A 17,238-nucleotide genomic window follows, 5' to 3' on the forward strand; every position below is an offset into this window, starting at 1 on the left:
TGGCTCCTGCCATCGGATCAGCGCGGTGTGCTGGCCGCAGTGCGCCGGCCGCAGCGGCCATTGGAGGGTGAACCAACGGCAAAGGAAGACCTTTCTCTCTGTCTCTCTCTCTCACTGTCCACTCTGCCTGTCAAAAAAATTAAATTAAATTAAAATAAATCTATTGGTAAGATGAAACTAAAAATGCTTCATATGTGTGTGCTTAAATTTGCTAGTTAAGCAACAAACATGTATTCTTAAAATTTATAAAATACATTGGACCTTCTAGTAAATATTTTCGTAAGTTGTTATTTAATGGCTGAAACTGCTATTTCCTCATTTCTCTATTCTCTTTAAGTTGGGAAACTGACTCTGTGCTGAGGGATTCTCCAGGATATACAGTATGATTTCCAGATCTTATGAAAGGAGGGGCTAACAATGTTACATAATGGAAGAGCAAAATGAGAGCTTAAATTGTAACTTTACAACCAAATTTGCTTCACCATGGATCTCAAATCCCTTTGCGCTAGATGGTGAAAGTGGGGTCTTAAGCTTTAATGTGATTATGCAGATTAGATTAAGTTTACAAATTACCATGTTAGATTGGATTTTTTGAAAGTGGTCATATAGATAGGATTAATGGTTATAGTGATCATATAATAAAATTAATGCAATTATAGAGGAGTGAATGCTCCGACACGGGAAGGAGTTCTCACAGCAGACTCACAGAGTGGCAATCACTTTAATTAGCACTCAGTGACCTCAGAATTAGCCCTAAAGGCATTCTGGTCTGGCAAAAGGCTCACAAGAATATTTCAGGTGTGGAAATCCAGGACACATGTGGGAAATGTGTTCCTGCATGGAGAATCTCCCTGGGTGAAATCCCAGTGGAAAAAAATGGTCATCTTTTCCAGAAATTCTTTGCCTGTTCCAATATCTTGAAGGGTTTCTCCAATGTTCTCTAGTACCTTGATGGTGTCAGGTCGTAGATTTAGGACTTTAATCCATGTTGAGTGGATTTTTGTGTAAGGTGCAAGGTAGGGGTCTTGCTTCATGCTTCCGCACGTGGAAATCCAGTTTTCCCAGCACCATTTATTGAATAGACTGTCCTTGCTCCAGGAATTGGTTTTAGATCCTTGATCAAATATAAGTTGGCTATAGATGTTTGGGTTGATTTCTGGTGTTTCAATTCTGTTCCATTGGTCTATCCATCTGTTTCTGTACCAGTACCATGCACAAGCAGTCAAAGCCAAAATCAACTATTGGGATTGCATCAAATTGAGAAGTTTCTGTACTGCAAAAGAAACAGTCAGGAGAGTGAAGAGACAACCGACAGAATGGGAAAAAATATTTGCAAACTATGCAACAGACTAAGGGTTAATAACCAGAATCTACAAAGAGATCAAGAAACTCCACAAAAACAAAACCAACAACCCACTTAAGAGATGGGCCAAGGACTTCAATAGACATTTTTCAAAAGAGGAAATCCAAATGGCCAACAGGCACATGAAAAATGTTCTAGGTCATTAGCAATCAGGGAAATGCAAATCAAAACCACAATGAGGTTTCACCTCACCCCGGTTAGAATGGCTCACATGCAGAAAGCTACCAACAACAGATGCTGGCGAGGATGTGGGGAAAAAGGGACACTAACCCACTGTTGGTGGGAATGCAAACTGGTCAAGCCACTATGGAAGTCAGTCTGGAGATTCCTCAGAAACCTGAAGATAACCCTACCGTTCGACCCAGCCATCCCACTCCTTGGAATTTACCCAAAGGAATTTAAATTGGCAAACAAAAAAGCAGTCTGAACCCTAATGTTTATTGCAGCTCAATTCACAATAGCTAAGACCTGGAACCAACCTAAATGCCCAACAACGGTAGACTGGATAAAGAAATTATGGGATATGTACTCTTTAGAATACTATTCCGCAGTAAGAAACAATGAAATCCAGTCATTTGCAACAAAATGGAGGAATCTGGAACACATCATGCTGAGTGAAATAAGCCAGTCCCAAAGGGACAAACACCATATGTTCTCCCTGATTGGTGACAACTGACTGAACACCAAAAAGGAAAACTGTTGAAGTGAAATGGACACTATGAGAAATGGTGACTTGATCAGCATAGCCCTGTTAATGAACAACTTAATACATTATCCCTCTTAGTAGTTTTTTTTGTCTGTTCTACTTAATATGACTGGTTTAATTCTGTAATTAATACACAGTTATTCTTAAGTGTTGAAATTTAACTGAAATGTGATCCCTGTTAAACATAAGAGTAGGAATAAGAGAGGGAAGAGATGTACAATTTGGGACATGCTCAAGCTGACTTGCCCCAAATGGTAGAGTTAGAAACATACCAGGGGACTCCAATTTAATCCCATCAAGGTGGCATGTACCAATGCCATCTCACCAGTCCAAGTGATCAATTTCAGTTCACAATTGATCATAATGAAAGGACTGAGAGTCAAAGGGAGCACATAAACAAGTCTAGTACCTGCTACTACTAACTGATAGAATAAAGGGGAGAGTGATCCAACATGGGAAGCAAGATACTCAGCAGACTCATAGAATGGTGGATGTCCTAAACAGCACTCTGGCCTCAGAATCAGCCCTAAAGGCATTTGGATCTGGCTGAAAAGCCCATGAGAGTATTTCAGGCATGGAAAGCCAAGACACTCTGGCAAAAAGATCTCTGTGAGTGAGATCCCAGTGGAAAGAACAGGTCTTCAAAGAAGGAGGTACCTTTCTCTGAAGGGAGGAGAGAACCTCCACTTTGACTATGACCTTGTCTAAACAAGATAAGAGTCGGAAAACTCAGAGGGCTTCCATAGCCTTGGAAACTCATGACTGGAGCATAGGGAGATTACTGATGCCATAGACAGGAGTGTCAATTGGTAAAGTCAACAACAGGAGTCACTGTGCACTTACTCCTCATGTAGGATCTCTGTCCTTAATGTGCTGTACATTGAGATTTAATGCTATAACGAGTACTCAAACAGTATATTTCACTTTGTGTTTCTATGGGGGTGCAAACTGTTGAAATCTTTACTTAATGCATACTAAACTGATCTTCTGTAAAAAAAAAAAAAAGAAAAAAGCAATTATGAATTCCCAACTAGACTCTCACTGGCATTAAACATGACAATAGGTCTGATCTGATTTCATCATCATTAAAAAAAATCATCTATTATTTTTCACTTTATGTTTCTGTGTGGGAGCAAACTGTTGAAATCTTTACTTAATGTATACTAAGCTGATCTTTGTATATTAAGATAATCGAAAATGAATCTTGATGTGAATGGAAGGGGATTAGGGAGTGGGAGGGGGGAGGGTTGTGGGTGGAGGGACGGTTGTGGGGGAAGCCATTGTAATCCATAGGTCGTACTTTGGAAATTTATATTCATTAAATAAAAGTTAAAAAAAATGTAAAAAAAAATGCAAAGAAAAATGTGAAGGATTTGAACTGCACTTCTGGAGGTAATGTTTTGAAAACTAACAACATTAGTTATGTATACTGTGGCAGTGCTTCCTCAGCATGGGCCTCTCACAGTTGCTCAGGTATGGTTTTAGTATATAGTCTGTCATTTCCTTTTCTAAGAAATGAATAAAAAAGTAAAACTGGAAAAAAAAATGGTCATCAAAGAAAGATGTACTTTTCTCCAAAGGGGAGGAGAGGACTTTCACTTTGCTTATGGCCTTGTCTGAATACTGACAGAGTCTGTGGATTCAGAAGGCTTCTACAGCTTAGGAAGCTCATGTCAAAAGCCTCAGGTGATCACTGATATCACACATGAGAGCGTTAATTGTTAAATTAACAATAGCAGCCACTGTGTATTAACTTCCCATGCAGGACCTTAATACTATCCTTAAAAAACAGAGGGAAGAGTATGGCACCCATCTATGAGCATGTTCACTTTGCCCCTTTCACCTTAAAGATAATCTTTAGTACAGAAGAGTTACATTTTGAATGGTCTTGGCAAAGAAGCCTTCATAGTGCACAGAAAGGATCCTTGTGGCTGTTCCCTTGGTCCAAAGAAATCATGGGAAGCCTTTATTGTCCTATTATAAAAGAAGGCAAATTGCTGCTTGCAATTTGAATTTCCTATAAGAGGGGACAGTTCCATGGCACAGTGGGTTAATGCCCTGGCCTGAAGAACCAGTGCTGGTTCAAGAACCAGCTACTCCACTTCTGATCCAACTCTCTGCTATGGCCTGGGAAAGCTGTAGAAGATGGCCCAAGTCCTTGGGCCCCTGCACCTGTGTGGGAGACCTGAAAGAAGCTCCTGGCTTCAGATCAACACAGATCCAGTTGTTGCGGCCAAATGGGGAGTGAACTACCAGGTGGAAGACCTCTCTCTGTCTCTGCCTCTCCTCTTTCTGTGTTACTCTGACTTTTAAATAAATAATTAAAATCTTTAAAAAATGAAATAAAAATAAATTTCTTACAAGCCTCACCCCCTGGAGAGCCATCAGCGGTGAGACAGTGGAGACCTCTCACAAGTGCAGCCCAATTGCCTCTGGTTTGATGAAGGGACCCGACTACCCACCATTGGGAGGAGCCTGATCCCCTCATAATGATAGGGAGAGGTTTTGATTGTGTCTTTTCACAGATCATTCTGTAGCCTGTGTAGACACTGGACTGTTATGTCAAACCCTAGACCCCAATCTCCAAAGCCAACCCTCTGACAAGCCAACTTCAGTGTCTTTCCTTGAACAAGCCATTCATAGAAAGATCCTCTTCAGATCTGTTGCAGCTTACATGGGCAGGACCTTACCAGGTGCTACTTAACAGGACCACCTCAGTGGAATTAGGGTTCAACTTCTAGCTCTTAAGTCTTCACAGGTGAACTTTAAAGACATGCCTGATTATTCTTGTAAGCCAGAGATCTTATACAAAAAGATACAAAAAGTCCTTGCCTTTGTCACATCAAAACTGCTACACCCTGAGGCAGTCATGCTATGCCTACCTCTTTTGATTCTCTCTGGGAACTGTTATTGACAATAAATTCCTAATGTGTTCTTCTACTATAATTCTCTCTACTCAAACTAAATGGGTTTATAGTCTATCACTGCTCACTATCTGAGAGTCTTCATTTACAGTTGGTCTTGCTTCAGTTTTGCTCATACTAATTAACAGACATATATTTTAGAACTCAACATTTAGGAGCACATGGCCATGCAGAGGATGCAGACTTTGGAGGTGACCAAGACTACCCCAGCTCACAAGGCAAATTTGTTAGATGAGATAGGAAGAGACTTCCAGACCCAAGACAGTCAGGGCCTGTGCATAAGCAGGAAGCAGCTACGAAGATGGGATGATTTTGTGACCCTCAACAACCCCTAGGATTAAGGGAATGGAGTCTCTGAAAGGAAAATGATCTAGGCAGGTATATAGGATCAAGATTGTGAGCTGGATGACCACACCCTCACCATGTCCCCTGTGTGAGCTTATGCCCCTTCTTGACCACACCTGTTCACCCACCTGCCAATTAGAAAGGCTTGAAACATGGTGGGCCTGGCCTTTTTCCCCTTGCCCATTCTTGGCTATCTTCCCTGCCCTTGATCCTCATGCTAGGCACCCTTCAGTGTTACCCAATGCTTATTGTAGGGTTGCAACTTGTTGCTGTGCCATGCTAAGCAAAGTCACGCTCATCCTAAAACAGAAGGGGAAGCTGTGGACAATCTCAACTCTTAGCTCAGCCCAGGCACATTTCTCCCCTCCCATGCCTCCTGCCAATCAGGTAAACTACTCTCAGGTATGACCTAGGCTCATTAAGCCCACCTGGGAAGCTATGTGACCTTCAAGTTGATTGGATAGGCATAATGTCACCAGTGTTCATTCTGTCCAATGGTTAGCATTCCCCAGAGTTGGTTACACACCTTTTATCTGCCCTTTATAACATATAAGCCTGTGAATAAATGCAGACATGCTCACTGAAGCCTGCCCCCCATGTCTTTATGGAGGGAAAAGGCACCACCGCCCTGCTCATCCTCGACAGAGTGGCTTAGCAGGACTAAGCTGCAGTGGACAAGGGTGAGACCTGTACTTTAACATGGGCAGGTCCTCTGAGAGGCTGACCTGAGTGTCCTGTGGGTTTGTGTTATAGTTTCTGAGTACCACATTGTCCTCAAGGGACAGCAGCTTCTGTGGGATTCTATAAGTGACAAAACCCACTTGTCCCAGAACAGATCTGCAATGCTCCCTGTCTAGTGCTCACCAGGACCCAACCTGTAGCTGTAACACAACACAAGGTTTACACATCTCTAACCTGAAGACTGGGTGACCTCTGGTGGCAAAACTAAGTCATTTATGGTCACCCATCTAGTAGATTTGAAGACCCAGTGTCTACACTTTTCTGGATCTTTCCTGTTCAATCACCTCATAACTCTTGCACTGAATACAAGGGCCAATCTAGGATGGCCAGCAGCTTGGCTGATATCATCTTCTCTCCTTTTCCAGCAAAAATTATCAAGAGATTCAGAGAATACAGAATAGAGGAGCATGATTCCAGACTGATATTCTGGCTCTAAATGCTCCACATGCTCCTGCCCAATACTTCATACCCAGGTAGATGCAGAGGATGAAGTGCTCACTAATTCCAGGACTTGGAGAAATGCCAAATTTCTGACTTCCAGACACCCAATCCCTGCTATGACCCCACAACCTACCTAGGGCACCAGACCCAAGGTACTACACACCCCTGTGACCATGTCTAAAGTAGAGGTCTCCTGGATGCCAAAGTGACCTGAGAACATATGATCCTGTAGTGTTCTGACAGCTAAACAGATATGTTGAACTTTCTTTGAGAATGCCTTGATCTGTGCCTGCACGTGGTAAAAAGCAGGACCTAGGAGGGTGTATTAGCCTCAGGACAGGAAAACACTGCTTGTTGCATCGATGACATCACATCGATGTCAACACTTTTGGCTAAAGGGAAGTTTTCCTCAGAGGAACCTCACTGTCTTTTTTTCACATCCAGGGAGGACTACCCATGTCCAGCCTACTGTGGTGCCTTCATCCCCCTGATCCCAGGAGCCACAGACAGGGCCCACAGAGGACCACCCATGATACTAGTCAGGTCTGGGGACTCCTTGAGTGCCCCCTCCCCAGGCACACCTACACCTGCTCACTGCACCCTTCAGAAAGTCAAATCACATCAGAGTCCCCCAGTCAGGCCTCCACATCACCCACTTTGACAGTTGAGGCCCCACAATGACATCAGGCCAAAAAAAAAAAAGCCTAATCAGCTCTCATCATTACGGCTTTAGACATGCCTGTTTCTACCTGGAAAACTGAGGTGCCTGCATAGTGCTCGAGCTTCATTCTTGAATGTTCCTTTCCAAGACTGACTTTCAGATGGACTCCCTCCCTTCTCATAGGCACACAGAAGGGCAGGGAGGTTGGCTCCAGTGTGGCATTTTCCCCTGGACACCAGTCATGGAGGGTGAGAAACAGGAGCTTCTGCCTCCCATCTGGTGTCTCATGGGCTGAGCCCCCATGTCTCCAAGAACAACTGAAAACTGAAGCTTAGACATGGGTCAGGGTGCCCAGGTGAGGGTTAAGCCACATGTGGGAAGACCAGGTTCAGGCAATCCCAGATGTGACAGGACACAGGCTTATTGGGCAAGATTAGGCTTGTGTGCACAGGCCAAATGTGGACAAGTTTTATGTGACAAGGACAAATAAGGACAATGCCAAGTATACATTGATCAGCTCACATCAGGTCTTGTTAACTGCCTCTCCCACATTTGACTCTGATCTCAAGGCAGTAGGCCTCTGTCCTTTCTTGGGCCCAATTTGTACACTGGTGCTCACTGGGTCTTGCTGCACAGCACACCCTACAACAAAGAGGAAAACATTCCCAGGTAGGAAGCATGATTGAACAGGGTCCAGCTGCATTTGGGAGATGCTGAGGGAAAAGACAAGAAAGATCCAGTGAAAGGAAGGCAGGATAGGTAAGGAGGCACCAGAAGCCCCAGGGAAGAATTGATTGAAATATGAGATGTAGACATCCCAAGCAGCATGTTAAGTGATGTGCCAAATGTCCATCTCTACTATGTTTCTTCAAAAAATAATGGCATCTAGTATTCTGAACTAATGCTATTCAAACCAGTACATTCATTTATCTTTAATGTCTATTTTTTAGATCTGAAGCGATCCTCCTTATTCCCAAGTAGGGATTACTCACTCTTGTTCAGGAACTCGGCAAAGGTGAGTTTTTCAGACTTTCTAGGATAATTTGTACTTCTTCATTAAAGTTCTTATGGAGAATTTTGACTCCATTTTCTCAACATGAGAGACTTTAGTTCTTGTCAATTCTGGCTGTTCATGCTACCTCTATATAAGCTTAGGAGGGATGCACCTAATATGATCCTGGATTCTGGCCCTTCACCTAATCCTGAGTGAAACAGGGCATCGCCTCCATTGTGTTTTCTTGACAGAGCCCAGCACCCTGTGACCAAGGACATGGCACATGATGTGCGACTTGTTTTCTCCATGCAACATCTGGTCCAGTCTATGCTCAATTTGGTTATAATTATTCCTTGGCCACCAGGTGTCAGAGCCCAAGCTTCTTTGAAGTAGGCAGACAAAATTCTCAGTATGACACAGCTCCAGAGAACCATAATCAACTTCTTCACAGAGCTCCCAACCATCTGGTCAGAGGGGCAGGCAGCCTTAGAGGCAGTTGGATAACAACTTGTTCCAAGAGACCCAGGCAGGAGGGTCAGAGGGAGAACTAGACAGGAAGAAACCATGCCTCAACTCCCTGGTCCACAAAGAGGTTGTGGGGAGCAATTCAGACTAGACTGTTACTGGAATTAAGACTTATTCTATGCATCTGCTCTCCCACAATATGGCACTGGGAGAGGAGGAAACAGCTTCTACGCAGCTGCCTCTTGCCAACTTGAGTGATGACCTCCAGGAGCTGATCCTGCTCCTGATTGGAGGAGAGCAGCGTATTCGGCGTGTGGGCAGCTGAGTTGGGATTGGCGGAAGAGGACTATAAAGGAGGAGAGAGACAACATGCACGAGGAACATCTAAGGGGAACATCTATCTGAAGGAACACCTGTGCAGCCCCCGAGAGAGCCGGCCGGCGGTGTGCCGCTCCCCCGCGGAAGTGGGGAAAGTGGCTAGGGGGAACCGCCCTTCCACGGAGGTGGAAGGGTCGGTAGCTAACCCGGGAAGAACCAGCAGCAAACCCGGGGAGGGCCGAGCAGACCAAAGAACAGCGCAGGGTCCTGTGTCGTTCCTCCACGAAGAAGGGGAGCGACATAATGGTGCCGTGACTCGGATAGGAAGCCTAGGCAGGGTTTAGTGTCGTTCCTCCACGAAGAGGGGGAGCGACAGAGGTGACTTCTTACCCAATTGGCATTGGGTATCCTCCAGTTACATTGTCAAAGTTCAAGGGATTCATCTGTCTGGTGAGTTCATTCCAAGTCTCACTGCCCACAAATGAGGTCAGCACTGTTTCCTGAAGGCCCATGACCCAACACAGACTCACTAAATGCACTTTCCTACTCTTGCCACAGGGTCATATTAAGGAGTAATAAGAGTAATTTACGCAGGCTGAGTACATAGTAGGCACCACTGAGGGATCCACTGTCATCACCCTCAACAGAAGACCAGAGAGGTCAGGGCCACACATATGGGAATACCTGTACACATATCATCAGGACATAAAAGAGCAACTACCAATAGAGCAGGATTGGTGGGATTCCAAGATGGCAGAGTAGGGAGGGAACTTACTGCTGTAGCCCAGGAGAAGTTAGTTTTTAAAAAGTGCAGATAGTGTAGTCTCAGGGAAGACTGAGGGAAAAAATGGCAGAGGAAATTCAACCAAAATTAGAGGGACTTGGTGGATCTACATTGAGGGTGTGTGTTCCCACGGCTCAGGACTCCAGCAATTAGAGCCAATGCACCAGCACTGAAAAGTGATGTGAGATGAGACTACATATAGCCTGAGACACTGGCAAAAAAGTGGCAGGAGGAGCCTAGAGGGAATGAGACTTGAAGCCCCATGGAGGCAAGTACACCAGCCTAACTAGATGAGAGAAAAAAATGGATAGTACAGACACTTTTCTCTCTCTTTGAATAAGGAAGACAACATGACACTCCCAAAAGAACATGACACTTTAATACAAGATTGTGAAGACAATGAGGTAAAAGAAATGAAAAAAAAATGGAACTCAAAAAATTGATCATAAGATTACATAGAAGAAACCAAAGGCCAGTGCTGTGGCTCACTAGGCTAATCCTCCACCTGCGGTGCCAGCACCCTGGGTTCTAGTCCTGGTTGGGATGCTGGATTCTGTCCCGGTTGCTCCTCTTCCAGTCCAGCTCTCTGCTGTGGCCTGGGAGTGCAGTGGAGGATGGCCCAGGTCCTTGGACCCTGCACCTGCATGGGAGAGCAGGAGGAAGCACCTGGCTCCTGGCTTCGGATCAGCGCAGTGCAGCAGCTGCAACACGCTGGCCATAGCAGCCACTTAGGAGGTGAACCAATGGAAAAAGGAAGACCTTTCTCTCTCTCTCTCACTGTCTAACTCTGCCTGTCAAAAAAAAAAAAAAAAGTAGAAAACACATAAACTACTGAAATCCACGCAGGACATGAAAGAAAATCTCTCTAATAAAAATGAAATCTTAAGGAGAAATCAAAATGAAATGAAGAATTCAATAGAATATGAAATTGAGATATTGAAGAGAAATCAAAGTGAAAGGAAAAATTCAATAGAACAAATAAAAAATGCAGTTCAGAGCCTTAAAAACAGAATCAGTGAGGCAAAGAAAAGAATATCAGACTTAGAAGACAGAGCACAGGAAAGTATACAGTCAAAATGAAGACAAGAAGAGGAAATGAGAAATTTGTAAAACACGGTTGGGAATCTACAGGATACTAAACAAACAAACAAACAAACAAACAAAACCAAATCAGGATCTAGGAGTTCCTGAAGGCATGGAAAGAGAGAAAGGATTAGAAGGCCTTTTTAGTGAAATACTAGCAGAAAATTAGTAAACTAGTAAAGTAGAAAAGAGACGTCCAAGTACAGGAAGCACACAGAACTCCCAATAGACATACCAGAAAAGATCCCTGCCATGACACATTGTAATCAAATTCACCACAGTGAAACATAAAAAGAAAATTCTAAAATGTGCAAAAGAGAAATGCCAGGTTACTTTCAGAGGATCTCCAATTAGACTCAAGCAGACTTCTCATCAGAAACCCTGCAGGCTAGGAGAGAGCGGTGAGATATAGCCCAAGTCCTAAGAGAAAAAAACTGTATTCCAAAATATTATACCCTGCAAAACTCTCATTTGTGAATGAAGGTGAAATAAAGACCTTTCGTAAGGAAGAGAAATGGAAAGAATTTGTCACCACTCAATCAGCCGTGCAAAAGATGCTTAAAGATGTGTTACACACAGAAACACAGAAACATGGTCATCAATATGAAGATGGTAAAGGGGGCCAGAGATGTGGCACAGTAAGTTAATCTTCTGCCTGCGGTGCCAGCATCCCATATGTGCACCAGTTCTAGTCCTGGCTGCTCTTCTTCACATCCAGCTCTCTGCTATAGCCTGGGAAAGCAGTAGAAGATGGCCCAAGTCCTTGGGTTTACTCCCACATGGGAGACCCAGAAGAAGCTCCTGGCTCCTGGCTTAGGATCGGTGCAGCTCAGGCCATTGCGGCTTTTTGGAGAGTGAAAGAGTGGGCAGAAGATCTTTCTCTCAGTCTCTCCCTCTCACTGTCTGCAGCTCTCTCAAATAAATAAACAAAAATCTTAAAAAAAAAGGTAAAGGAAGAAAGTCTCTCAATAAAAGATCAAAAGTTCGAAGTATAAATTATGAATGTCTTCAGAAAAAATGGCAGGAGAAAGTCATTACTTATGAAGAGTCACATTGAATGCAAGTGGCCACAAATCCCCAGTTAAAAGGCAAAGACTGGCTAAATGGTTAAAAAAAAAATCTATTTGCTAATTAAAAGAAACACGTCTTTCCAACAATGGTGCATGCAGATTGAAAGAGTAAAGTTGGAAAATGATATTCCATGCATGGGGCTGGTGCTGTGGCACAGTGGGTTAACACCATGGCCTTCAGTGCTGTCATCACATATTGGCACTAGTTTGAGACCTGGCTGCTCCAATTCCAATCAAGCTCTCAGCAATGGCCTGGGAAAACAGTGGGGGATGGCCAAACTCTTTGGGCCGCTGCACCTGTGTGGGAGACCCAGAGAGGCTCCAGGTTCCTGGCTTCAAAACAGCGTGCCTCTGGCTGTTGAGACCAATTAGGGAGTGAACCATTGGAGGGAAGATATCTCTCTCCCTCTCTGCATCTCCTCTCTCTGTGTAACTGACTTTCAAATAAATAAATAAATATTAAAAAAGAGATATTTCATGCCAACAGAAACCAAAAAAGAGCTGATGTAGCCATGTTAGTATCAGAAAAAATAGACTTTAACACAAAAACTGTTATAGAGACAAAGAAGGGTGCTATATATTAAGGGATCAAGTCAACAGAAAGATGTAACTACTATCAGTGTATTTGCACCTAATTAGAGGGCACTGGGCTATTTAAAAGATATGTTAAGGGATTTAAAAGGAGACTTAGACTCCAATGCAATGGTATTAGGGGACTTCAATACTCCACTTTCAGCAATAGGCGGATCAATCAGACAGAAAAATCAAAAAAGAAACAGCATATTTAAGCAGCACTAGGGACCAAATGGAACGAACAGATATCTACAGAGCATTTCATCCTACAGTTGCAGAATACACATTCTTCTCAGCAGTGCATGGAACCTTCTCTAGGACTGACCACATACTAGGCCATAAAGCAAGTCTCAGCAAATTCAAAACAATCAAAATCATACCATGAAACTTCTCAGACCACAAAGGAGTGAAGCTGGAAATCAGTAACTCAGGAATCTCTATAACATATGCAAACACATGGAGACTGAACAACATGCTCCTGAATCAACAGCGGGTCACAGAAGAAATCAAAAACTTTCTGGAAGCAAATGAAGATAACAACACAATATATCAAAACTTATGGGATACGGCAAAAGCAGTGTTAAGAGGAAAGTTTATAGCAAAAGGTGCCTACATCAAGATATTGGAAAGGCACCAAATAAATGAGCTATCAATGCATCTCAAGGATCTAGAAAGATTACAGCAAACCAAACCCAAAGCTAGTAGGAGAAGAGAAATAATTAAAATTAGAGAAGAAATCAACAGGACTGAATAAAAAAACACATTACAAAAGATCAGCAAAATGAAGAGCTGTTTTTTTGAAAAAATAAACAAAATTGACACACCAATCAACCAAAAAAAGAAGACCCAATAAAATATAATTAGAGATGAAAAAGGGAATGTAACAACAGACACCACAGAAATAAAAAAGTCATTGGAAACTACTTCAAAGAGTTGTACGCCAGCAAACAGGGAAATCTAGCAGAAATGCAATAGATTCCCAAACACACATACAACCTACCTAAATTGAACCATGAAGACATAGAAAACCTAAATAGACCCATAACAAGACAGAAATTGCATCAGTAATAAAGGCCCTCCATACAAAGAAAAGCCTAGGACTGGATGGATTCATGGCTGAATTCTACCAGACATTTAAAGAACTAACTCCAATTCTTCTCAAATTATTCAGAACAATCCAAAAAGAGGGAATCCTTCCAAATTCTTTCTATGAAGCCAGCATCACCTTAATTCCTAAATCTGAAAAAGATGCAGCAGAGAAAGAGAATCACAAATTTCCCTGATGAACACAGATGCAAAAATCCTCAATAAAATTCTAGCCAACAGAATCCAACAATACATTAGAAAGGTCATCCACCAAAGTGCAATTTATCCCTGGTATGCAGGGATGGTTCACTATTCACAAATCAATCAATGTGATACACCACATCAAAAAACTGCAGAAGAAAGATCATGATTATCTAAATAGATGCATAGAAAGTATTTGATAGAATACAACACCTTTTCATGATGAAAACGCTAAGCAGACTGGGTATAGAAGGAACATTCCTCAACACAATCAAGGTAAGTTATGACAAACCCACGGCCAGCATCCTATTGAATGGGGAAAAGTTGGATGCATTCCCACTGAGACCCGGTAGCAGACAGGGATACCCATTCTCACAATTGCTATTCTATATAGTAGTGGAAGTGTTAGCCAGAGCCATTGGGCAACTAAAATAAATCAAAGGGATACAAATTGGGAAGGAAGAAGTCAAACTATCCCTATTTGCTGACAATATGACTTTTCACAGGTGCAGGGTCCCAAATATTTGGGCCAACTTCTGCTTTCCGAAGCCATAGCAGAGAACTGGATTGGAAGTGCAACAGCCAGGATTTGAATCGGTGCCCATTTGTGACGCTGGCACTTCATGCAGCGGCTTCACTGCTACATCCCAGCCCTAAAAGAATAATGTTAAAACAGAAATTCTCTCCAAAGATTTTCACCCTCATAGATATATAATAGAAAACAGAGAAAAGGAACAATGAATGAATGTGGGGTTGATTTAAAGGAATAAAAATCTAGTTGAAAGATTGATAAAACAGCACATCTTTGTTCAAATACCATTTTAGAACTAACCCCGGCACCTAAAATCTGAACCAAAAAACTAGTTCAGTGAAAACATAGATTTAACATCTGCTTGTGAACTGTTGTTTGTAACACATTAGAAGCTATAAGTTATTTGTATAATGTTTGTCCTAAAGATCTAACAATTTCTCCTAACTTGAAAAAAATCAACTAACATTCAACTGAACACAAAGGAAACTCATAAATAAAACAAGATTACTTATGACATTGAACCACTGTGAAGGACCTAAAAGACAAAATAAAAAAACCAAATCGACAAGGATGGGAAGGATGACCTATACCATGTGGTCTTAGAAATGAAAGCTGCATTCACATTGCCAGACATCAGGGACTTCCTGGATGAGATTCTGTCCATTGGACTGCAGGAGGAGAAGCCTACAAGCTGGTGAGGAAATACAATGAAGCAGCCACAAGGCTGGGCCAACCCTGAAAACTGCTTTGTTTACTGAGGTGATGACGGTTTCCAGGTGGTGATGGCTTCCAGCACTATCATGATGGAGGTCTTGCTAGAGGTAACCAAGGAGGCTTTCAGAACCAAGGTGGAGACAGTGGTGCAGGAGATGACTACCAAGGAGTTCTCCACTTCAGTGCAGGTAATGAATACAACCAGACATGCAGGGTTAACAATAGCCAGTGTAACAAGAACCCCCAAAATTGAGGCTGTTACAACTTGGATCCCTAGAAACTGTCAATATCATGGCAGTTGCAGCTACCACCCAGGCACAGCCCTCCCTCCTCAACACCCTCAGGGGCAGCAGCAAAAGCAAGAACGGCAGCATCCCTGGGTATAGTACCAATAACAGATACCCTGCTACCAGCAGCCACAGCTTTCCAAAGCCATTACCGTCAGGCAACCTACAATTTATATGAATTTCATGATGTGCAATGAGGGTTGAATTATGGCTTTCTGAGTAATTACATCCATAAATTTCACCTCATGTGACATCTCTTATGTTTGAAGAGGTGTGATTTACCTCAAAAGGGTTTTCTATACTTGTTACATTCATAAGGTTCTCTCTTTTGTGACTGTGAGGAAAATCCTGTGTGAATTCTCCGACGTCTTAGTAGTTAAAATTGATAGCAGAATACTTTCCCACAATCATTACATTCATGAGGTTTCTCTCTTGTGTGGATTATCTGATGAAGAGTTCTGACTTACAGCCAAGGGATTTTGCAGTCATTACAGACAGAAGAATGCTACCCTATCTGAATTCTCAGATGCATTATGAGATCTGATTTCTGGCAAAAGGGTTTTCACAATCATTGCATTCATAAGGTTTCTCACCTGTGTGAATTCTCTGATGTTTGATGAGGTCTGACTTCTGGCCAAAGGCTTTTCCACAGTGATTACATTCATAAGGTTTCTGCCCTGTGTGAATTCTCTGATGTATGAAGAGTTGTGTCTTAGTAGCAAAGGCTTTTCCACAGTGATTACATTCATAAGGTTTCTCCCCTGTGTGAATTCTCTGATGCATTATCAGGCTTGACTTATAGCCAAAGGCTTTTCCACAGTCATTACATTCATAAGGTTTCTCTCCTGTGTGAATTCTCTGATGTTTGATGAGGTCTGACTTCTGGTCATAGGCTTTTCCACAGTCATTACATTCATAAGGTTTCTCCCCTGTGTGAATTCTCTGATGAGTAGTGAGTCTTGCTTTCTGGCCAAAGGCTTTTCCACAGTCATTACATTCATAAAGTTTCTCCCCTGTGTGAATTCTCTGATGAGTAGTGAGTCTTGCTTTCTGGCCAAAGGCTTTTCCACAGTCATTACATTCATAAGGTTTCTCCCCTGTGTGAATTCTCTGATGTATGAAGAGTTGTGTCTTAGTAGCAAAGGCTTTTCTACAGTGATTACATTCATAAGGTTTCTCCCCTGTGTGAATTCTCTGATGTTTGATGAGGTCTGATTTCTGGCCAAAGGCTTTTCCACAGTCATTACATTCATAAGGTTTCTCCCCTGTGTGAATTCTCTGATGTCTGATGACTTGTGACTTACTGGCAAAGGATTTTCCACAGTCACTACATTCATGAGATTTCTCCCCTGTGTTAATTCTCTGTTGTGTTATGAGGTTTGTCTTCTGGTCATAGGCTTTTTCACAGTCATTACATTTACGAAGTTTAACCTCTGTCTGAATTTTCTGATGTATGATGAGGTATGATTTCTGGAAAGTAGCTTTTCCATGCTCACTATTTCTCTTTTTGATAACCAGTTTTGGAATTTCGATTGAAATTAAATTAAGTGTTTTTCTTAATTCAACTCTCTTGGGAATTGATATCTTCTTATTTTTCATTACATTCTGATTCAGATTTTTGTCCTGACTTTCCTGGTTGATCCTAGTCAGGTCATCCCCTTTTATGGAAACTGAAAAGAAAAAAATAACCATGTCACTGAATCACATATAACTTTCTTCTAGCATATTCATGTAAAGGGAATGAAGTTACTTGTTATCCAAGTGGAATAAGATTTTAACAAAATCTGTACAATATACTAATTTATGACCATTATATTGTTTTTTCTCCCTAATACATGGATATATTAATTTGTACCAATACACATCCCAAAGTTCATCATAACCTTGTTTACTGATTTTTTTTTTTTCAAGTATGGCAGAATGGGTTTTGTGGCAACATGTGTTAAGTCA

General features: G+C 42.2%; 1 protein-coding gene across 4 annotated transcripts in view; it reads right to left on the reverse strand.

The window, feature by feature from the left end:
• Positions 1-334: 334 nt before the first annotated feature.
• LOC100350369 (uncharacterized) overlaps positions 335-17,238 on the reverse strand; it is a 44,588-nt gene continuing 27,684 nt past the window's right edge. For 2 of the 4 annotated variants that reach the window (XM_089323615.1, XM_089323616.1), the window contains 2 exons: positions 15,882-16,958; positions 682-1,273 (listed from right to left, as the gene is read on the reverse strand). In XM_089323615.1, the coding sequence (XP_089179741.1) occupies positions 1,239-1,273; positions 15,882-16,958 (1,112 nt within the window). In that variant the 3' untranslated portion in view covers positions 682-1,238. Of the gene's footprint in view, positions 1,274-13,350; positions 16,959-17,238 lie in introns of those variants that run through there. The other 2 variants (XM_089323617.1, XM_089323614.1) reach the window with 2 other exon arrangements.

This window comes from Oryctolagus cuniculus, chromosome 21, assembly GCF_051225735.1.
Source record: "Oryctolagus cuniculus isolate XC-2025 breed Fujian yellow rabbit chromosome 21, ASM5122573v1, whole genome shotgun sequence".
Taxonomy (NCBI): domain Eukaryota; kingdom Metazoa; phylum Chordata; class Mammalia; order Lagomorpha; family Leporidae; genus Oryctolagus; species Oryctolagus cuniculus.